This window comes from Hypanus sabinus, chromosome 13 (genome assembly GCF_030144855.1).
Source record: "Hypanus sabinus isolate sHypSab1 chromosome 13, sHypSab1.hap1, whole genome shotgun sequence".
NCBI lineage: Eukaryota > Metazoa > Chordata > Chondrichthyes > Myliobatiformes > Dasyatidae > Hypanus > Hypanus sabinus.
In genome coordinates this window covers 77,620,532-77,644,676 of record NC_082718.1, presented here as the reverse complement: position 1 = coordinate 77,644,676, position 24,145 = coordinate 77,620,532, and the positions used below count along the sequence as shown (strand labels likewise).

General features: G+C 40.7%; 1 protein-coding gene across 4 annotated transcripts in view; it reads right to left on the bottom strand.

Moving 5' to 3' along the window:
- LOC132404012 (transmembrane protein 248-like) overlaps positions 1-24,145 on the bottom strand; it is a 34,380-nt gene that overhangs the window by 913 nt on the left and 9,322 nt on the right. For 2 of the 4 annotated variants that reach the window (XM_059987957.1, XM_059987958.1), the window contains exons 2-7: positions 18,976-19,151; positions 17,505-17,805; positions 15,064-15,211; positions 13,236-13,398; positions 5,988-6,125; positions 2-2,014 (exon numbers count right to left, since the gene is read on the bottom strand). In XM_059987957.1, coding sequence (XP_059843940.1) covers positions 1,991-2,014; positions 5,988-6,125; positions 13,236-13,398; positions 15,064-15,211; positions 17,505-17,805; positions 18,976-19,134 — 933 coding nt within the window. In that variant the 5' untranslated portion in view covers positions 19,135-19,151 and the 3' untranslated portion in view covers positions 2-1,990. Of the gene's footprint in view, position 1; positions 2,015-5,987; positions 6,126-13,235; positions 13,399-15,063; positions 15,212-17,504; positions 17,806-18,975; positions 19,152-19,895; positions 22,185-24,145 lie in introns of those variants that run through there. The other 2 variants (XM_059987954.1, XM_059987956.1) reach the window with 2 other exon arrangements.

Here is a 24,145-nt window from a genome sequence, read left to right as displayed (position 1 = left end):
ATATAGAAAAACATAGGAAATACTCTCATGAATGTCAAGACAATCACACCATTTCTAAAGAAACCACGCTACAAAATGTACCATGTCTAGATGAGTACATGACTTGATGGAAATAAGATTTGGCACACCAAAGTTTGAGCAGAAAGTAGGAGAATATCCTGGCTTGGGATCAGTGACTGAGTAATTGGGACAGCAGTCATTAAGAGGGGCAACTGGGAACTCTGGTAACATTTGTAATTGGGAGAACCTACCAAGAAGAAATGGAAAGGTTAATGAACTGGAAACCCACAACAGATCAAGTAACATAGGTTCCCTCCCATTTAACACTGAAGAGAATCTCAACAATTCAGTAAAGACCTGTTTCAATGCTAAGGCACCATACCAACAAAAGAATATGCTACAAATCATGTCCAACTGTGCCATGAACATGATTTGATCCATATGCCCAGCTGTGCATGTCATCCCCACCAAAGACCCAAATCTAATGTCAAAAATGATAGTGAATACTGTATACTAGAGATTATGGTAAAATTGAGTCATGTAGTACATTATGTGGCACGTGCCAAACCTCCAGGCCATTAACATGCTGTAGTGTAGTTCCATCAGATAAGCTACCCTCTGGTATCTCTCCTGCACATCTTTCAAGAAGGTTGGTACATGCAATGAAGGGTGAGAAAAATGAGGGCTAACACATTCTCATCTATCTATTGATTCAGAGGATTGCAAATGAGAGGTAAAACATTTGAAAAAGAACATGTTCAATTTATTTTTCTGACAATGGATGCAGCAGACAACTCTAGCATCCTTATTTCCTCCATAACAGAGCTCATCAAAGGAAAATGCAGCTACAACCTTCGAAACATACTGGAATAGAGAGACCTACAATTTGTTTGGTAGAACTGGATATTTTTGTTAACTGTGCTGTACAATTGGCACAAGCATAATAGAAGTTTAAAATGCTCTCAATAACATACAAAATCATTATAACCTTAAAACACAAACTAATAAGGCCTTTAAACAATTGTAGAGTTATAAAGCATTGAAATGGGCCCTTTGGCCCACTTGATCTATGCTGATCATTATATCTATCTTTACCACGGTTTCCCAACCATTTTTATCTCATGAACTAATAACATTAAGTAAGGGGTCTGAAGACCTCAGATTGGGAACCCTTGATCGATATTAATCCCACTTGCCTGCATTAATTCAGAGCTCATTACAAATAATATCACAGAACATACAGTGGTGCTAGAAAGTTTGTGAACCCTGTAGAATTTTCTATATTTCTGCATAAATATGAACTAAAATGCAATCTTCACCCAAGTCCTAAAACTAGATAAAGAGAACCCAATTAAATAAATAACACAAAAAGAACATTATACTTGTTTGCTTATTTATTGAGAAAAATTATCCAAATGAATCTCTGGGGTAATACCCTCTAAAAAGCTATATGGAGTCAGGGGTTCCAATCAATGAGATGAGATTGGAGGTATGGGTTGTAGAGGTGGCTTGCAGAAGTGACACAAAGTCAGGTTACTGACTCTTCTCTGGAAAGATCTATTTATTGGCATTATGCCTAGATCAAAACAACTTTCAGTGGACCGTAGAAGAATTGTAGATACATGAAGCTGGAAAAGGCTAAAAAAACATTTCTAAAAACCTGAGTGTTCATCGGTCAACAGCAAGAGAAATGGTCTACAAATGGAGTAAACTCAGTATTGTTGCTAATCTCCTTAGGAGAGGGCATCCTGCAAAGATTGCACCAAGAACAGAACATACAATGCTGAAGGAGGTGAAAAAGAACCCACGGATAACAGTAAAAGACCTGCAGAAATCTTGGAACTTGTTTAAGTCTCTGTTCATGTGTCCACTGTAAGAAAAGCACTGAACAAAATGGTATTCATGAAAGGACATCACAGAAGAAGCCAATGCTCTCCAGAAAAACGACATTGCTGCACATCTCAAGTTTGCAAAAGGCCATCTGTATGTTCTACAACGCTTCTGGGACAATGTTCTGTGGAACAGATGAGAAAAAAAGTTGAATTTTTTGGCAGAAATACACATTGCTATGTTTGGAGGAAAAAGGGCACTGCACACCAACACCAAAACCTCATCCCAACTGTGAAGCATGGTAGAAGGAGCATCATGGTTTGGGACAGCTGTACTGCCTCAGGGCCTGGACAGCTTGCAATCACTGAGGGAACAATGAATTCAAAATTTTATCAAGACATCTTATAACCATATAACTATTACAGCATGGAAGCAGGCCATCTCGGCCCTTCTAGTCCGTGCCAACACTTACACTCACCTAGTCCCAGTGGCCCACACTCAGCCCATAACCCTCCATTCCTTTCCTGTCCATATACCTATCCAATTTTACCTTAAATGACAATACTGAACCTGCCGCTACTACTTCTACTTGAAGCTCATTCCACACAGCTACCACTCTCTGAGTAAAGAAATTCCCCCTTGTGTTACCCTTAAACTTTTGCCCCCTAACTCTCAAATCATGTCCTCTTGTTTGAATTTTCTTACAGGAAAATGTCAGGGTAGCAGTCCATCATCTGAAAAACAACAGTAAATCAACAACAGAATGTTTTAAAAAGAAGAAAATTCATGTTTTGGAATAACTGAGTCAAGGTCCTGACCATAATCCTGAAGAAATGTTGTGGAAGAACCAGAAGCAAGCAGTTTATGCAAGAAAGTCCACTAACACTCTAGAGTTGAAGTAGTTTTGTAGGGAGGAATGGTCTAAAATTCCTCCAAAGCCAATGTACAGGACTGATCAATAGTTAATGGAAACTTTTAGTTGAAGTTATTGCTGTACAAGAAGATCACAACAGTTACTGAAAGCAAAGGTTCACATTCTTTTTCCAACAAATGCATGTAATATTGGATCTTTTTGTTCAATAAATAAGTGAACAACTATAATGTTTTTTGTGTTATTCATTTAATTGAGTTCTCTTCATCTAGTTATAGGACTTGGATGATTGCATTTTAGGTCATATTTATTACATTGTATGTAATGTTCAAACAGTATTACAGACCATATGTAACCTGCTAAAAATCTGTGTTGCAGAAAGCAACTTCCTCCACATAAACTTCATCAGTAACAGTATTGCAGCATCTATCTTCAGACAGAAATTGCTAGCAATTTATTCAACCACAAAGGCTTCACGCATCAGCCTGATCCCATTTGTATTCTCTATACTGACAATTTTGGAGGAAGAGGTTGGACAGCTCTTCTAAAATTAGGCAACTTGCTTTTCAGTTAAGTATCATGGATACACAGGAGTAGCTAGTTAAAAATCAAGCAGCCTATACTAATCTGATCCCTGCTGCTGCCTGTTAAGGGCAGGTTAGACCAGTTCAAACATGGGACCACTCACATTTTCATGGTCATTTTCTGCTTTCTCAGATCTGTTTTTTTAAAAACTGTAATACTATTTCTCTAATGAATCACTATCCTGTTATTCAACAATCCTGCTTCTGTTCTAAAAAGCTCACCTTACTCTCCCTAAGAACTATGGCTGAACTTCCTGGTGGCCAAACATTTAAATTCCAGTTCCCATTCCAACACGCCAGTCCACAACTTCAACATAGAAAACCTACAGCCCAATACAGGCCCTTCGGCCCACAAAGTTGTGCTGAACATGTCCCTACCTTAGAAATTACTAGGCTTACCCATAGCCCTCTATTTTACTAAGCTCCATGTACCTATCCAAAAGTCTCTTGAAAGATCCTATCGTATCCACCTCTACCACAGTTCCCGGCAGCCTATTCCACGCACTCACCACTCACTGAGTAAAAAACGTACCCCTTACATCTCCTCTGTACCTACTCCCCAGCACCTTAAACCTGTGTCTTCTTGTGGCAACCATTTCAGCCCTGGGAAAAAGCCTCTCACTATCCACACAATCAATGCCTCTCATCATCTTATACACCTCTATCAATCAGTTCACCTCTCATCCTCTGATGCTCCAAGGAGAAAAGGCCGAGTTCACTCAACCTATTCTCATAAGGCATGCTCCCCAATCCAGGCAACATCCTTGTAAATCTCCTCTGCACCCTTTCTATGGTTTCCACATCCTTCCTGTAGTGAGGCAACCAGAACTGCGCACAGTACTCCAAGTGGGGTCGAACCAGAGTCCTATATAGCTGCAACATTACCTTTCGGCTCCTAAATTCAATTCCATGATTGATGAAGGCCAATACACCATACGCCTTCTTAACCAGAGTTAACCTGTGCAGCTGCTTTGAGTGTCCTATGGACTTGCAGCCCAAGATCCCTCTGATCCTCCACGCTGCCAAGAGTCTTACCATTAATATTATATTATGCCATCATATTTGACCTACCAAAATGAACCACTTCACACTTATCTGGGTTGAACTCCACCTGATACTTCTCAGCTCATTTTTGCATCCTATCAATGTCCCGCTGTAACCTCTGACAGCCCTCCACACTATCCATAACACCTCCAACCTTTGTATCATCTGCAAACTTACTATCCCATCCCTCCACTTCCTCATCCAGGTCATTTATAAAAATCACGAAGAGTAAGGGTTCCAGAACCGATCCCTGAGGCACACCACTGGTCACCGACCTCCATGCAGGATATGACCCATCTTCAATCACTCTTTGCCTTCTGTGGGCAAGCCAGTTCTGGATCCACAAAGCAATGTCCTCTTGGATCCCATGCCTCCTTACTTTCTTAATAAGCCTCGCATGGGATACCTTATCAAATGCCTTGCTGAAGTCCATGTACACTACATCTACTGGTCTACCTTCATTGATGTGTTTAGTCACATACTCAAAAAAATTCAATCAGGCTCGTAAGGCACGACCTGCCCTTGACAAAGCCATGCTGTCTACTCCTAATTATATTATAGCTCTCCACATGTACATAAATCCTGCCTCTCAGGATATGCTTTCTATCAAGTTACCAACCACTGAGGTAAGACTCACTGGTCTGTAAGTTCCTGGGCTATCTCTACTCCCTTTCTTGAATAAAGGAACAACATCTGCAACCCTCCAATCCTCCAGAACCTCTCCCATCCCCATTGATGATGCAGAAAGCTGAATCCCTGCCCCCTGCTCCAATCCCTCAGCCATGCATGTATCCTCCACCTCATTCTATTCCTATTCTCACTGTTTTAGAATAGTACAGCACAGTACAGGCCCTTCGGCCCACAATGTTGTGCTGACCCTCAAACTCTGCCTTCCATATAACCCCTCCACCTTAAATTCCTCCATACACCTGTCTAGTAGTCTCTTAAATTTCACTAGTGTATGTGCCTCCATCACTGAATCAGGCAGTGCATTCCATGCACCATTTTCCATTTTCTTCATGAATAATGTCTGGGCAAGTCTAGTCTGGTGGTATTTATACAACTGTATTACAGATTAATACCATCCATAAACCCATAAGGAAGCTCAAGTCACAGCTTATGTGCTTCAGTAGGCATTTACAGAATTCCCTGTGACTGCGGAGCAGCATATGTATACAGTAGAAATGCGCATCAAGGAGCACAGAAGTTGTATCCATTTGGGTTACCTGGAGAAATTGGTGGTAGAACATTGCATTTGCAATGGCTAGGATTGACTTTGACAGCACAAAATTACAATGCCGTGCCAATGGTTTTTGAGACTGCCTGGTAAAGGAAGCTATTAAAATTAAACTGGAGAAAAAGAATTTTAGCAAAGACAAAGGTCTCGCTCTAAGAATATTCAATTGTAAACAAGGTAGGAGAGCAGAAACCTGATTGGATGAGGACTAACCAATCAGGAGGGATGGAATACAGGGATATAAATATCACCAGACTAGACATGCCCAGGCATCATCCCTGATGAAGCTGGCAGAGTCTGTCATCAAAATGTTGGTTATAATCTATACCTGTACTCGGCTTGAAGCCCAAGAAGAGTTTATTTGTTATTAATATTTTGCTTATTAATAAAGTAATCAATTAATCTCGAATAGCCTGGTTACCTTATATAGATTTGTTGCTTTGTGCCTTGGCTTTTTTCTCATTCCACATGCCACAGATACAAAGAAGATAACGACAGCCAGTAGAATTAGAATATAACTGGCATTTAGTAAATGCCGACTGCAGAGAATACGGTCTTCCTATAGATGAAAAATAAAGAAAACAATTTTAAGTAAATAAATAAGTTAATCAGGAATCCCCAATCCCCAATGAAGGAAGGTCCCTCTTGTTCGAATCAGAATCTGGCTTAATATCACCAGCATATGCCTTGAAATTTGTTTTGTACATATGTGGATATGTGGGTCGGCCAGAGGTGAGTAGTGGCATCAGCATTGGACTTTCATATCTTGCCACAAAAACCTTATGGACAACTACACTATCCATAAGGTCACCATGAGTCAATGACAACTCAATGACACTCAACAACTAATGATAATAATAAATATATATACACATACACACAGAGATATGAATTCACAGTCATTCAGAAATCTGATGGCAGAGGGGAAGAAGCTTGCAAATGGAAGACTGGAAAATTGCAAATGTCACTCCACTGTATTAAGAAGGGAGGAAGACAAAACAGAGGAAATTATAGGCCAGTTAGCCTAACCTCACTGGTTGGGAAAGTGTTGGAGTCTATGATTAAGGATGAGGTTTTGGGGTACTTGAAGACCAATGATAAAATAAGTCAAAGTCAGCATGGTCTATTGTCATATTGTCAGCAAAGTCAAAGGGAAATCTTTCCTGACAAATCTGTTAAGAGTTCTTTGAGGAAGTAACAAGTGGGGTGGACAAACAGGAGGCAGTGGACGTCATTTACTTGGATTTTCAGAAAGCATTTTAGAAGGCGCCTCACATGAGGCAGCTTAACAATATAAAATCCTATAGTGTTACAGAAAATATGCTGGCATGGGTAAAGGAATGGCTAACAGCCAGGATGCAGCATGTGGAAATAAAGAGGGTTGTGTTCCTCGGAGGTCAGTATTGGGATCGCTACTTTTCACATTGTTTGTCAATGATTTAGTTAATGATGGCTTTGTGGCAAATTTTGCAGATGATTCAAAGGATGTGGAAAGGTAGGTAGTGCTGAGAAAGCAAAGATATTGCAGCAGGTCTTAAGACAAATTGGAAGAGTGGAAAAAAAGTGGGAGATGGAATACAGTGTTGGAAAATGTATGATAATGTATTTTGGTAAAAGGAACAATAGTGCAGACAATTATGGGGTGAAGGTTTAAACAACAGAGGTGCAAGACTTCCAGAAAGCTAACTTACAGGTCGAATCTGTGGTAAAGAAGACAAATGCTATGCTTATTTCAAGGGGAATTGAATATAAAAGTAATGAGATAATGCTGAAGACATCGGACAGGCCACGCTTGGGAGTATTGTCAACAGTTTTGAACCCCTCAGGTGTATTGTCATTGGAGGGAGTCCAGAGGAGGTTCACGAGGATGATTCCAGAAACGAAGGGGTGAAAATATAAGGAGCGTCTGGCAACTTTGGGCATGTGTATGTAGGCCTCCATTAGTCTCGTGACACCATGGATTTGCGCCTTGGAAAGTTTCCAGGGCGCAGGCCTGGGCAAGGTTGTATGGAAGACCGGCAGTTGCTCATGCTGCAAGCCTTCCCCTCTCCACGCCACCGATGTTGTCCAAGGGAAGGGCATTAGGACCCATACAGCTCGGAATCGGTGTCATCGCAGAGCAATGTGTGGTTAAGTGCCTTGCTCAAGGGCACACATGCAGCCTCAGCCAAGGCTTGCACTAGCAACCATCAGATCACTAGATGAATGCCTTAACCACTTAGCCACGCACCAACACGGACCTGTGTTACTGGAGCTTAGAATGGGGAGCTCATTGAAACCTACTAAATGTTGAAAGGGCTAGATAAAGTGGAAGTGGAGAGGATGTTTCCTCTGGTAAGAGTATCCAGAACTAGAGGACACAGCCTCAAAATTGAGGGTGACCGTTTAGAACAGAAGTTAGCCAAAGAGTTGTGAATCTGTGGAATACTCTGCCACAGACTGCAGTTGAAGTCATATTTATGGGTATATTTAAAATGGAAGCTGTTTGGTCAGGGCATCAAGGAATATGGTGAGGGTAGGTGTATGGAGTTGAATGGGATCTGGGATCAGCTATGATGAAATGGCAAAGCGGACTCAAGAAGTTGAATGGCCTAATTCCATTCTTAATTCTAATGGTCTAAGCTGTTCCTGAATTGTTGACCTTCAGGCACCTGTAGCTCCCCCCTGATGGTAGCAATGAGAAGAGGGCATACACAGGGACAATATGATTAAGTTTTTAACTTCACTGGAATGATATAATTGGCTTCAATGAGTCTAGACCGAAGGGAGGGACCCAATCAGCCATAGTACAAACTCTTACTTCTACTCCCCAAGTATAGGCACAGACTGAAGACTGCAGCACCTGTAGTGAGGACCAAGAAAGTATGGATTAGGGAAGCACAGCAGTGAACTGGACTGTATTCAGGGAATAATTTTCAAGTATGGGTGACACACAAAGTTACTGTTTTGTGTGTCATCCACAGTTGTCACTGACTTCATTAAAACTTGTGCAGATGAGTACCTACGAAATCTTAGTGTACATTCTGAAACCAAAAGCCATGGAACCAGGAGATTCATAGTCTGCTGAAGGCCAGATCTGCAGCATTTAAGCCTGGTGACCCACGTCTGTACAAGAAAACCAGGTATGACTAGTGGAGGGCTACTTTAGGAACCAAAAAGCAATTCTGGGAGAGGGTAGAGGTGACATTGGATGTATGTCAACTCTGGCAGGGTTTGCAGGCCATTATTTCCTATAAAGCATAACCTAACATCATGAATGGTAGCGATGCTTCACTACCAGATGAGCTCATAACCTTTTAGGCTAGCTTTGAAACCCACAGCTATGAGGATCCCTGCAGCATCCAGTGACCCATGATGTCTGCCTCAGAGGCCAATACCAAGCTGTCTTTCAAGAGGGTGAACCCTCGCAAGGCAGCAGGGCCCAATGGCCTGAGGTAACTAGTAAGGCTCTGAAAACCTGTGCCAATCAATTGGCGGAGTATTCAACGCCATCTTCATCTTCAATCTGTCATTACTACAGTCAGAAGTTCCTTCCTGCTTCAAAAGGGCAACAATTATACTAGTACCCAAGAAGAGCAGCATGAGCTATCTTCACAATTTTAGTCTGGTAGCACTCAGATCTACAGTAATGAAATGCTTTAAGAGGTTGGTCAGGCCTAGAATTGACTCCTGCCTCAGTAAGGACCTGAACCCACTGCAATTTGCTTATCACCACAATAGGTCCACAGCGGATATGATCTCACTGGCCCTCCATGTGGCCTTGAATCACCAGGACTACACAAATACCCATGTTAGAATGCTGCTCATTGACTATAGCTCAGCATTCAACACCATCATTCGTACAGTCCTGATCAAAAAGCTATGGAACCTAGTCCTCTGCACCTCCCTCTGCAACTGGATCCATGACTTCCTAACTTAGGAAGACTACAATCTGTGCAGATTGATGATAATATCTCCTCTTCATTGATGGTCAAAACTGGCGCACTCAAGGATGTGTGCTTAGCCCACTGTTCTATTCTCTCTGCACCCATGACTGTGTGGCTAGGCATAGCACAAATACCATCTATACTTAACTAAAAAGACAATACAGGGAGAAAAAATGAGGTACGAATGCAAGCTAGCCAGGAATATAAAGGAAGATAGCAAAAGCTTTTTTCGGTATGTGAAGAGAAAGAAGATAGTTAAGAACAATGTTGGGCCCTTGAAGAATGAATTGGGTGAAATTATTATGGGAAACAGAGAAATGGCAGAAGAATTTAATGAGTACTTTAGATCTGTTTTCACTATGGAAGATACAAGCAATCTCCCAGATGTACGGATGGGCCAAGGACATAGGGTAACAGAGGAAATGAAACAGATTTGGAAGGAAACGGTGATGAGAAGACTGATGGGACTGAAGGCTGACAAATCCCCAGGTCCAGATGGTCTGCACCCTAGGGTACTAAAGGAGGTAGCCCTGGAAATTGCGGATGCATTGGTAATCATTTTCCAATGTTCCTTAGATTCAGGATCAGTTCCTGAGAATTGGAGAATGGCTAATGTTATCCCACTTTTTAAAAAAGGAGGGAGGGAGAAAACAATCGACCTGTCAGCCTGCATCGGTGGTGGGAAAGATGCTAGAGTCCATTATTAAGGATGAAATAGTGGCATATCTAGATAGCAGTGATAGGATTGGGCCGAGCCAGCATGGATTTACCAAGGGTAAATCATGCTTGACTAATCTATTGGAGTTTTTCGAGGATGTAACCAGGCAGTTAAGACGGGGGGAGATCCAGTAGATGTAGTGTACCTTGATTTTCAGAAGGCATTTGATAAGGTCCCACATAGAAGATTGGTGGGTAAAATCAAAGCTCAGGGCATCGGGGGTGGGGGGAAGGCATTGACGTGGATAGAAAATTGGTTGGCAGATAGAAAGCAAAGGGTAGCGGTGAATGGGTGTTTCTCGGAATGGCAGGTGGTGACTAGTGGGGTGCCACAGGGCTCGGTATTGGGACCACAGCTGTTTACCATTTATGTTAACGATTTGGATGAAGGCATAAAAAATAACATCAGCAAATTTGCTGATGATACTAAGCTGGGTGGCAGTGTGGCATGTGATGAGGATGTTAGGAGAATTCAGGGTGACTTGGATAGGCTGGGTTAGTGGGCAGATACTTGGCAGATGGTGTTTAATGTGAATAAGTGTGAGGTTATCCACTTTGGGAGTAAGAACAGGAAGGCAGATTATTATCTGAATGGTGTAGAGTTGGGTAAGGGAGAAATACAAAGAGATCTAGGAGTCCTTGTTCATCAGTCACTGAAGATGAATGAACAAATGCAGCAGGCAGTGAAGAAGGCTAATGGAATGTTGGCCTTTATTACAAAGGGAATTGAGTACAAGAGCAAGGAAATCCTCTTGCATTTGTACAGAGCCCTGGTGAGACCACACCTGGAGTATTGTGTACAGTTTTGGTCTCCAGGGTTAAGGAAGGACATCCTGGCTGTAGAGGAAGTGCAGCGTAGATTCACAAGGTTAATTCCTGGGATGTCTGGACTGTCTTACACAGAAAGGTTAGAGAGACTGGGCTTGTACACACTGGAATTAAGGAGATTGAGAAGGGATCTGATTGAAACATATAAGTTTATTAAGGGATTGGACAAGATAGAGGCAGGAAATATGTTCCAGATGCTGGGAGAGTCCAGTACCAGAAGGCATGGTTTGAGAATAAGGGGTAGGTCATTTAGAACAGAGTTAAGGAAAAACTTCTTCTCCCAGAGAGTTGTGGGGGTCTGGAATGCACTGCCTCATAAGGTAGTGGAGGCCAATTCTCTGGATGCTTTCAAGAAGGAGCTAGATAGGTATCTTATGGATAGGGGAATCAAGGGATATGGGGACAAGGCAGGTATTGATAGTAATTGATCAGCCATGATCTCAAAATGGTGTTGCAGGCTCGAAGGGCCGAATGGTCTACTTCTGCACCTATTGTCTATTGTCTATAAATTTGATGATGATATTACCATTGTTGGCAGAATTTCAGATGGCGATGAAAAGGCCTACAGGAGTGAGATATACCAGTTAGTTGAGTGGTGTCACAGCAACAATCTTGTGAACATTGTCAGCAAGAACAAAGAGTTGATTGTGGACTTCAGAAAGGGTAAGATAAGGGAACACAAACCAATCCTCACAGAAGAATCAGAAGTAGAGAGAGTGAGCAATTTCAAGTTCCTTGGTGTCAATATCTCTAAGGATCTAAACTGGTAGCAACATATTGATGCAGCTATAAAGAAGGCAAGACAGTGGCTATATTTCATGAGGAGGTTGAGGAGATTTGGTTTGCCAAATAAAACACTCAAAAACTTATGTACAGTGTACAGTGGAGAGCATTCTGACTGGCTGCATGGGTTGGGGGGGGGGGGCTATTACACAAGATTGAAGTTGTAAAAACTTGTAAAATTAGTCAGCTCCATCATGGATACTAGCCTCCATGATATCCAAAGACCAGTTCCTCAGGAAGGTGGCGTCCATCATTAAGGACGCCCACCACCCCAGGACATGCCCTCTTCTCTGTAACTGTCGGGAAGAAGGTAGAGAAGGCACACACTCAGCAATTCAAGAACAGATTCTTCCCCTCAGCTATCTGATTTCTAAATTGACATTGAACGCATGAACACTAGCTCACTACTTTTTTTTCTAGTAGAGGCTGAATAGTCTGAAGAAATACATATATGAAGTAAATCTGAATTATGAATTTTCCATAGAGATAGTATTTATCTCAAAAGTAGGATTTTTCCATTAATGGATATTGACTCCAAAAAAATTCTTCCATGATTTTAATGATGATGCACCAAAAGAACCAGCTCAGATATCTCGGGTGGTCTTGTGAGGGAATAACTTCCAGCCGTTTCTTATGAGCCATTGGAAAAAAACATATTGAGGGTCAAATACACTGATTTAAGAGGACTACTAAAGCAAATAAGAGGTGATTTAATTAAATTTTGTGACCAGGTAAACAGGTTACAGGGCTCCCTGTTAACTTAATGATAATCATGATCAATGTGAAACCCAGGTTTATCATGGGATTTTCATGTTAACATTGTTCCAGGAGAAACACACAATTTTTTTGACACAAGACATGGTATTTCACAATATTTGGGGCTGGTGGAGACAGTTGGAAAAGTAGTCAACTACCCCCATTGAGCCACTGGGGAGTAATTGATTTTAAACAAAGTTGTTCCATACACAATGTTAAAATTGATTAAAAACATCAAGATATTCATGTATTTTATATAGGACGAATGTAATTTAAAGAATGGTTCCAAACAGATATATTTGTTAAAACAAATTCTACTTATTTCCAAATCTACAACTGAAAATCAACTGTCTTCCTCAAGCTTCCTCTATTTTCATGTAGCTTCAAGAGCTATTTCATGTAATTAATTTCATTAAACTAATCAGAAAAAGAGGGCCACCGTATACTTACCATCTCCATCTAATAAAGAGCACTAAGCTTCTGGTTTGAATATTGCTCTTTTGTAATGGCAAGTATCAGAAATTTAGATTCTTATACTTCAGGGATAAATTTTGAATTGCACACGGTAGATTAAATATTTGTAACATGTAGGTAATTTTTTCTGGGTTACTAAACAATCAAAGAGTATTAAACGGAGAAGTTTTTAATTCACATATTACCTCCAAAAGCAGAATGGTAAAATTAGGTTCAGGTTTGTACTGTGCCACGTAGCACTGAACAGAAGTGTGACTTTGTGAAGATGCCTTCTCAGAGCTCTCTGCCAATGTGATCTGGTACAAAGATGTATTGGTGAGATTCTCCAAGTTACAGGAAGGAAAATATCTGATAAAAACAATCAAAAAATATATAGTTAACGTCACTAGTAATCATAATGCTCTGCCTGATGCTGACAAAAAGACACAGGTACGATGAAATTAATGTCATGGACTATGGAGATGAGGGAGAATTAGAATTAGGTTTAACATTACGTGCACATGTCATGAAATTTGTCTTTGTAGCAGCAGTACAATGCAATATGTAATAATAGAAAAATATTCATCACTATATATATATAATTAAATTAAATAATAGAAATAAAAAATGGATTCAATGTTCATTCACAAATCTGACGGCACAGGGGAAGGATCTATTCTTGAATTGTTGAGTGTGTCTCTTCAGACTTCTGTACCTCCTTCCTGAAGGTAGTAATGAGAACGAGGTATGACCTGGGTGATGGGGGGGGGGGGGGTGGTCCATAATAATGGATACTGCCTTTTTGAAGCATTGCTCCTTGAGGATGTCCTGGATACTATGGAGGCTACTGCCCATGAACAAAACTCTGATGCAAAGTTAAAAAGAGATCATTCTACTCAGCAAATTTGACATTGTGGTTATGGAACAGCATCAAACTCAGGGCAAGCTGGTGATAGTGAAGAATGGTGACTATCTGTCAGGAAAAAACGCTGCTAACTGCCCACAAAGTGTGGATGGTGCTGACATCTCTTGTCTGTAATCAAGTGTTAAGAGTCAACCATACTAATGAGTTTGAGCTCTTGTATAAAGCAGAGATTTCCTTAACTGGGAAACATTAGAGATTCAGATAGATTTATTCTACAACAATATATCTGATCACCCAATCATGTGGCAACTACTCAACGCATAAAAGCATCCAGATGTGGTCAAGAGGTTCAGTTGTTGTTCAAACCAAGCATCAGAAAGGGGAAGAAATTTGATCAAAGTGACTTTGACTGTGGAATGATTATTGGTCCATACAGGGGAGGTTGGAGTATTGCAGAAACTACTTAAATCTTGGGATTTTCATGACCATCTCTAGAGCTTACAGAGAATGGGGTGAAACACAAAAACACATCTAGTGAGCGGTATCTCTGTGGGCAAAACACCTTGTTAATGAGAGAGATGAGAGGAGAATGACCAGACTGGTTAAAGCTGACAGGAAGGTGGCAATAACTCAAAAAGCCTTGCTTTACAACGGTGACATGCAGAAGAGCATCTCTGAATGCACATGTCGAAACTTGAAGTCTATGGGCTACAGCAGCAAAAGATCATAAACATACTCTCAGTATCTTGTCACCCACATCTCAGAAGGATATACTGCTATATTCTCATGAGATGTAGGCAATAAGGATGGTGCATCCGTGACTGAAATTATGTAATTCCACTAATTTATTTCATTCATTCTTTCCCATATCCACCTATTCCTTTATTTGGTGTGTATGAAGAGTTTCATCTATCAAAGATGGGCATGAAAAATTGGTTCCATTGATAAATTAACAGCTTGATATTTTTAATGAAGGTCTGTAGTCATCCCTCCCTCCCTATCCACTTCCTCCTGTTTCATCATTGTAATCCTCATCAGATATAGCAGTTAACAAGTATTCATTCAACAAAGTACAAAGAGAATAGCAGCAAAGAGCAGTAAGCACAGTTTAAGGCAGTGGAGTTTCAACATAACATTAGCAGATTCTTCTCAGCTCATGTTTCACGGACCTTTCTTGAGGGAGAACATGTGCAGCTGCAGTCATTGTGATACAGCTAAGGTGATTCTCGGTATTTGTGGAATTTACTTGTGAAAGGTAATGTTCAGGTGTCCATTGTGACATGAGCATGATGTTAATCAGTTCCTTTGCCTTAGAATCTAAAATATAAAGAAGGGGACAGCAACCACTTAAAATGATACCAAGCAAAAATAATTAAGAATCTCCAGATAAATTTCTCAAATGTTCTTAAACTATTTTTAAAATGAGACTAGAGGATTACACAAATATGGCTCTAAAATTAACCACAATGTCAATTGAATCTTTCCCCCCTTTTTATAACACTTGGAATTAAGATGCTCACAATCTGCACCATTGCCACCAATTCTGAAACCAGACCACAACTGATTACTTTTATATATAATATTAAAGTTTGATTGGGCAATAGGAAGAGCAGAATGCAACAGCTCAAATCATACAAACAGCGGTAAATATAAGTCCATAAGATATAGGAGAATTAGGCCATTCAGCCCATTGAATCTGTTCCACCATTCCATCCTGGCTGATCCTAGATCCTACTCAACCCCATACGCCTGCCTTCCCACTATATCCCTTGATGCCCAACCAATCAGGAATCAGTCAACTTCTGCTTTAAATATATCCTGGGACTTGGCTTCCACCACAGTCTATGGCAGAGTATGCCACAGATTTTCCAACTCTTTGGCTAAAAAAATTCCTCCTTACCTTTGTTTTAAAAGGTCGCCCCTCAATTTTGAGGCTGTGCCCTCAAGTTCTGGATACCCCCACCATAGGAAACATTCTCTCCACATCCACCCTATCTAGTCCTTTCAACATTCAGTAGGTTTCAATGAGACCCGCCCCCCCCCCCCCACTTGCATCTTCTAAATTCCAGTGAGTACAGGCCCAAAGCGCCCAAATGCTCCTCATACGTTAACCCCTTAATTCCCGGAATTATCCTTGTGAATCTTCTCCAATGACAACATATATTTTCTGATATAAGGGGCCCAAAACTATTGACAATACTCCAAGTGTGGCCTGACCAGTGTCTTATAAAGCCGCAGCATTATCTCCTTGCTATTATATTCTAATCCCCTTGAAATAAATGCCAACATTGTATTTGCCTTCTTTACCACAGACTCAATCTAATGGGAGTCTTGCACGAGGACTCCTAGTCCATTTGCACCTCTGATGTTTGAATTTTTTCTGCATTTAGATAATAGTCTACACTATTGTTCCTTTTACTAAAATGTATCATACATCCCAACACTGTATTACATCTGTCACTTCTTTGCCCATATTTCCAATTTGTCTGTCCTGCTGCAATCACATTGCTTCCTCAGCACTACCTACCCCTCCACCTATCACAAAGCCATCAATTCCATTATCCAAATCATTGACAAACAATGTGAAAAGCAGCAGTCCCAATACTGATCCCTGAGGGACACCACTAGTCACTGAGAGCCAACCAGAAAAGGCCCCCTTTATTCCCACTCGCTGCCTCCTGCCTGTCAGCCAAACCTCTATCCATGCCAGTATCTTTTCCGTAATGCCATATGATCTTTCTGCCATTCCATCACAGCTGATTTATTATCCTTCTCAAGCTCCATTGTCCTGCCTTCTCTTCAGAAGCTTTGACCCCCCACCCCCAACTAATCAAAACACATCAACCTCTGCTTTAAATATTATAAATGGCATGGATTCCACAGCTGTCTGTGGCAATGAATTCCACAGATTCACCACCCTCTGGCTAAAGAAATTCCTCCTCATCTCTGTTATAAAGGTACTACTTTCTATTCTGAAGCTGTCCTCTCTGGTCCTAGTCTCCCCCACTAAACAAAACATTGTCTCCACATCCACTGTATCTAAGCCAGGGATTCCCAACCATTTTTATGCCATGCACCAATTCTATTAAGGGTCCATGGACCCCAGGTTGGGAACCCCTGACCTAAGACTTTCAGTATTCAATAGGTTTCAATTAAATCCCCTCTCTTTCTTGTAAACTACAGTGAGCACGTGCCTCGAGCCATCAAGCGCTCCTCATACATTAACCCTTTTTTTTAAATCAGATCATGCCCATGAAACTCTTCTAATGACAGCACATCTTTTCTTAGAAATGGGGCCCAAAACTGCTCACAGTTACACTATATTTACATAGTACCTTTAAACATCACAAAACAAAAGCATAAAACAGAGGCATGAGTTATAATAAACGGGCAGAAGCCAAAGCAGGAGCTGTTCGGGTTCCCAAAAGTTATACCAGAAAATGGGGTCTTTGGTGTACAGATAACACTTGAGCATTTGAAACCATCATTGTCAACATGCAAGTTTTCATCTTTTCAAATGGCACAGAAACATAAAATTACAGATGAGTTTCATGAGTGCTGCCTTTAGTTATTAGTTCTGAGGGGATCAATATCAAATATTTGTGCTTACCTCTTAGCCCTAGCAGACTTCCAGTTACCACAGCCTGGAGAAAAGTTACATTGCTATAAAATCTTTTGTATGGCTCCTTTAAGTCAAAGCTCATTGGCACCAGCAGGGAGACACTGACTGGTGCACTTGGTGTAGAAACAACAGTTGAAGGCTGTCCTGTAGTGGTATGAGCTAATGGGTCAGGGTCTGGTCGCCTCCTTATGGAACCATGCCCAACAAGGGCAGGGAGAGCTTCCAAACTTTTATTTTTAAATTGACAGAATTTCAGTTTACTAAGAGACTGAAGGACTGTATTCCAGATCTAAATTAAAACAAACAGACATATTTCAGCATTACATGGGATGGCTTCTCAGTAGCACCAATCTTAGGCAATTTTTTTTTCTTTCCCCCCCCCCCCTCAAAAAATAATGAATTAAATTTGGGATTTTGTTTCATGGCCCTGCAGAAAACACACAATACTTGCATTATCACCTTGTGAGAACTGAGGCAACTGTTATCCCTTTTCATCATTGAAGTTGAATCTTTTCATTAAATGACAGACGTACACATGTGGCAAAAGGCATCTATGGGATTATGATCAAAAACATGGGGTTTTCTCTCACTACTATTGCTGATAATAGTCTAGGATTCATCATAAAGCTAGGCTTTGGCCAGCCATTTGAGATACTATAATTATTTGGAGGTATAAGTTAAGATTCTGAGTTCTCATCATTACTCAATAATTATATGGACACCAGCAGTCTTAGGTATGATGCCCTCAAAAAAAAAACAACAAAAAATTGCCAAATATTACCACCTTGGATCGCTTATGAAGTATGCCAACCAGGGTTGGACTCTTACTTTGAAACAATTCGTCTTGTCTGTGGTTTCTTAGGGGCTAAGTGTACTCTTGGTTCTGTGGGTGCTGGTTGGGTTAAAAAAAATACTAGTCAAGACTTGTCTGATCTCTTTCCAAATATGCCACAACAACTTTTGCATCCAGTTGGAAGAACAGACAGTTTTAACATTTCATCTAAAAGATGATACCTTTAAAGTGCAAGGTTACTCAAATCTGTTACAGATGGCTTTCCAAAACAAGCTTCAGCTAAATAGAGGTTGACAGCCAGACCAACCACAGCAAACTCTTTTCCATAACAATTGAAATGAAGTAATTCTACACTGATTAGGCATCTTGGGTGTATTTTTTTAAAAACTGTTTTAGTGTTTCATCAAGGGAAATGATGAGGAAATAAAATGTGTAATTTCTGATATAAAAATGTTGGTTTTGATAATAAGTAACAAACATCAGTTATTTTAATTACGATGCCTAGCTCCACAAATGGAAGGGTAAATTGATTTCATAACTATACACATTTGCCTTCATATTAGCATATGCAGAAAAAGCAGAGGGGGTAGAAATCAGTGCACAAGCTTGCGAACACCAATGCAGCATGACATAGAGTTGCTTTCACATTGCATTTTGACAGCTTACCTGAGGCACATCAGGGTTTGTGATTTCATGTGACTGGATATAGATGCCTAAACTGAAGAAAGCGACTGCCAAAGAACTGATGCACAGAATAAACACAACCAGCGGTGGCCTGTCGGTAAGAAAATACTTCACATCCTCCAACCCCTGACGCACTACCATGGCAGCAGCTAATCGGACTAGATTAAAATATACATACAAATAAAGAGGTTAGTAATTGTTGGTAACATCTGTAACATTCATTCAGCAATTGAATGTGCTGAATGAGAGCATTTGGAAAAACTTCCATCCCTTTGATAAACAGCCTTTGAAATCCTGGTTTCCCCACTGAAACATCACATGCTGACATTTTTAACCCACCATGGCCAGGAAAATATGCAGTTCATTCACTGATTTTGTCCTCACCTGAGGAAGTGTCTTCACATCTAGGCTGCAGTTCAGTCAAGATCGAAGATGCACTGGGTACTGAAAATGGTGATTCTATGGCAGTTTCATGTGCATTGCTTTGCTGAAAAGCATGTGTCAAGACTGAATCTAACATGACTGTCACTCAGTACCTTTTACAGCCAATTATGCTTCTGATGATGGGAGGTCCACAAAATGGAAACTAATTGAGGTAGCAGTATATTAGAATAACAGAGTTGATCTATTGATCATTATTAAATATTTAAAAATACATAAGGAAATAAAAGTTTATAGTTCCAGTACAATTACCAAAAAAAGGACCATAAAACCTTGTCATGGTTTGGAGCCTTGTATGCCTCAATGACCAGAGAGCTATGAAGAATTCTACATCTGGGTATGGTGGCATTCCTGATTCTGCACCTAAAGGCTGATTTATACTTGTGCGTCGCATCTACGCTGTAGGTACCACAAACCCTACGCTGTAGGGTGACGTGCACCTCTCCAGAAAAGTTACTCACGCGTTGTGGTGGTGCAGACCGCAACAACTGTGATTGGCCCGCTTGGTAGCATCGCATTTCCTCCTACACATTTCCGGTTGCTTCTTCTCTGCCATGTCTGTAGGCTGTGCGTACACCAATACAAAATAGATGAACCAAATTGTCAAATCTACCTGCCAACATGTGAAAGTGTTTGAAATGCATTTCCTCATCCATGTCTCTCACAAAGAAACTCAACACAGTGGCATAGAAACCCCAACACCGACTAGCGTTTTGGCACACAGCAACACATGCTTGCTACAACGTAGAACGATGCAGAAGTGAAAACTCAGGGTTACGGCATAGCCCATACTCACAAGTATAAATCAGCCTTAAGACTTACATGACTGACAACAGAGAAAACTGAGGTTGGGGGTGGCAGCTACTGACACGATGAAAGAGGCTGTGAACAGCGCCAGAGATGGAGGACCTTTATTACTGCCCTAAACACCAATGGTATAAAGGGTAAAAGAGAAGAGAGACAATTACAATTCAGTAGTTTAAGCAGAACCCTGTCTTTGAAGAAATCAAAAAGATCAGTTGAGGGAAGCAACAGACATCAGGGATCTTAGTGACACCATTTCCATTCAGTTGTTCCAATCAAGCTTGATCAAATATTTCCTCCATTCCTCCACGGTAGTGTAGCAGTAAGCACAGCTTAAGGCAGTGGAGTTTGAGGTGCTCCAGTTTCCTTCCACAGTCCAAAGATGTTCTGGTTAGGAGGTTAATTGGTCATTGCAAATTGTCTCATGATTAGGCTAGGGTTAAATCAGTGGGTTGCTGGGCAGCGTGGCTCATTGGGCCGGTAGGACCTGTTCCATGCTGCATCTCTAAACAAATAGCATACGCGTCAGAGCTGAGATGTTCTAGTTTGACTGGATAAGGCAAGAATGATGATAGTTACTTTGCCTATTAATTCTTCCTCAGCTGTGGAACAGTAGAATGTTAAACAGCGACCATAAAGCACATCTTGTCAAACCAACATAACCGTTGTGATACACCTGACACAGCCTTGATGAAAATCATAACTGTGGCACTCCACACAAAAGCAGCAATCTTTTCACTAAAAAAAATGTTTGAGGAAGTCCTTGATAATTTTGCACTCCTTGCTAGTACATTAGATTTGGCCGAACTGAACCAGTGGCAACTCATGATTCGTGCTGACTAACTCCCATGCCTATGCACAAGGCCCAACATATTGGGCACAGTAGGCTTATCTTGAACTCTGCCTTGGATGGTCCCAAGCCTGGCTGTAAAATAAAAAGATTGATAAAGAAACCCTGGCTGTGAAAGGAGGAAGGTTGGGCATGGGACTAGCAACCTCATTTCATAAAAAACCGAGTGCTACAGAAACACCTTTCCCAGGGATGAGGGTCTTTGGGATTCCTGTTGAAGATAGGTTACACCTGGGGACAATTTGAAACACTGGGGAGTCTCCTCTTGGTAGCCCATGGAGTAAGACGCCTGATGGCGCTACTCCTTCCTTTTACAACTTGCTTTCCACTGCTAGTTTTGTCTAAACTTTGAAGATTTATTACTTTTAGTGAATGACTTATGATTTAATTATGATGGCTGGAACCCGAACTGGGATTGAATTAATGGCAAAATTGTTTCCGAAGCTGAACAAACAAAGGAGGCAGAGGAAGTCTCTACTTCAGAAAGAATGTTTTCTTTGATGCAAGATATTAACACCAAGATCGGAATGGTGGACGCTAAGATTGATAAACTGACGAATGCTAATGAAAAGCTTGAAAATACTGTCTCTGCTGTCCAGGAATCTGGAATTTCAATATCATACACTTAAAAAGGACACTAATAGATTCGGAAGAGAACATTAGACAGTGAATCAAGTGATTAAAGAACAAGAATTAAAGGTATCTACTATGGAAAAGAAAATTGTTGAGGTTACTTCAAAATTATTGAGAACTAAGAAGAAAACGATTGATCTGGAAAGCAGAAGTCGTAGGATGAATTAACGCATACTGGGCTTGCCTGAAAACATGGAAACCGGTGAGCCACTACAGTTTTTTATGAATATGCCATACTCACTTTTTAGTGAGATACTCGAAGCTCCTCCAAAGATAGATTGAAGCCTTCAGTGGAGATGAAACCTTGCCCGGTGATTTTATGTCTGCATTACTTTGCTACTAAAAAAGCAATTCCTCAAGATGCTGGGAAGCGGGGGAAGCTAACTTACAAACCCCATTTCCAGAAAAGTTAGGATATTTTCCAAAATGCAATAAAAACAAAAATCTGTGATATGTTAATTCATGTGAACCTTTATTTAACTGACAAGCACAAAGAAAAGATTTTCAATAGTTTTACTGACCAACTTAATTGTATTTTGTAAATATACACAAATTTCGAATTTGATGGCTGCAACACACTCAACAAAAGTTGGGACAGAGGCATGTTTACCATTGTGTTACATCACCTTTCCTTTTAATAACACCTTTTAATCGTCTTGGAACTGAGGATACTAATTGTAGTAGATTTGCAATTGGAAATTTTGTCCATTCTTGCTTGATATAAGACTTCAGCTGCTCAACAGTCCGTGGTTGCCGTTGTCTGATTCTCCTCTTCATGATGCGCCATACATTTTCAATAGGAGATAGATCTGGACTGGCAGCAGGCTACAAAGCCACGCTGTTGTAGCCCGTGCAGACTGTGGTCTGGCATTGTCCTGCTGAAATAAGCATGGACGTCCCAGGCAGAGACGTCGCCTTGATGGCAACATATGTCTCTCTAAAATCCTAATATACACCTCAGAGTCATTGGTACCTTCACATACATGCAACTCACCCATGCCGTGGGCACTGATGCACCCCCATACCATCACAGATGCTGGCTTTTGCACCTTTCGCTGATAACAATCAGGATGGTCGTTTTCATCTTTGGCACGGAGAACTTGACGCCTGTTTTTTCTGAAAACTAGCTGAAATGTGGACTCATCTGACCGCAGCACACGGTTCCACAGTCTTTCGGTCCATCTGAGATTAGCTCGGGCCCAGAGAACTCTGCATAGAGTTGATGTATGGCTTCCTCCTTGCGTAATACAGTTTCAAGTTGCATTTCTGGATGCAGCGATGGACTGTGTTAAGTGACAATGGTTTTCCGAAGTACTCCCGAGCCCAGGTGGCTATAATTGTCACAGTAGCATGACGGTTTCTTAGGCAGTGCTGCCTGAGGTCTTGAAGATCACGCGCATTCAACAGTGGTTTCCGACCTTGCCCTTTACGCACTGAGATGTCTCTGAATCTTCTCACAATATTATGTACTGTAGATGTCGAAAGACCTAAATTCTCTGCAATCTTGCGTTGGGAAATGTTCCTTTTGAACTGACTAACAACTCTCTCACGAATTTTGACACAAAGGGGTGAGCCACGGCCCATCCTTGCTTGCAAAGACTGAGCCTTTAATGGACGCAACTTTTATACCCAGTCATGATACCTCACCTACTACCAATTAGCCTGCTTAATGTGGAGTCTTCCAAACCAGTGTTACTTGAATATTCTGTGCACCTTTCAATCTTATTTTAACTCTGTCCCAACTTTTGTTGAGTGTGTGACAGCCATCAAATTCTAAATTTGTGTATATTTACAAAATACAATTAAGTTGGTCAGTAAAACTATTGAAAATCTTTTCTTTGTACTTTTGTCAGTTAAATAAAGGTTCACGTGAATTAACATATCACAGATTTTTGTTTTTATTGCATTTTGGAAAATATCCCAACTTTTCTGGAAATGGGGTTTGTATAATAGAGTAGAGATTCGTATAGTTGAAGATTTTGCCCCAGAGGTTTATGCAGAAAGAATTAAATATCCCTGTTTGCGTTATCCAGCTCTGTTGAGAATCTCCCCGCCTAACGCTCACCCAAAATGGTTTGACTCCCCAGAAGAGGCTTGGAAATTTATAAAGTTTAAGCCTGTCTTGCAAGTCACTTAAACACTTAACCCTTAGCTGGGAGTCATTTGTAGCTGGATCGTTGAAAGTCCAATCTACGTTTTATGTCTGCCCAGACACCATTTTGGCTGTTTTATTTTTTTCTTCAGGATTTGTAAGAGTTTAACACTAGACATAACAATTATTTGGTTGGATCTATCTTTTTTGGATATATGATCAATTCTTATTAAATGAATTTAAGATGGCCACTGTTAACTATATTCTAACCTATGTTAGATATAATATCAAAGTATTTGGAATTTGTTTATTTCTTTATGTATCTGTTATTG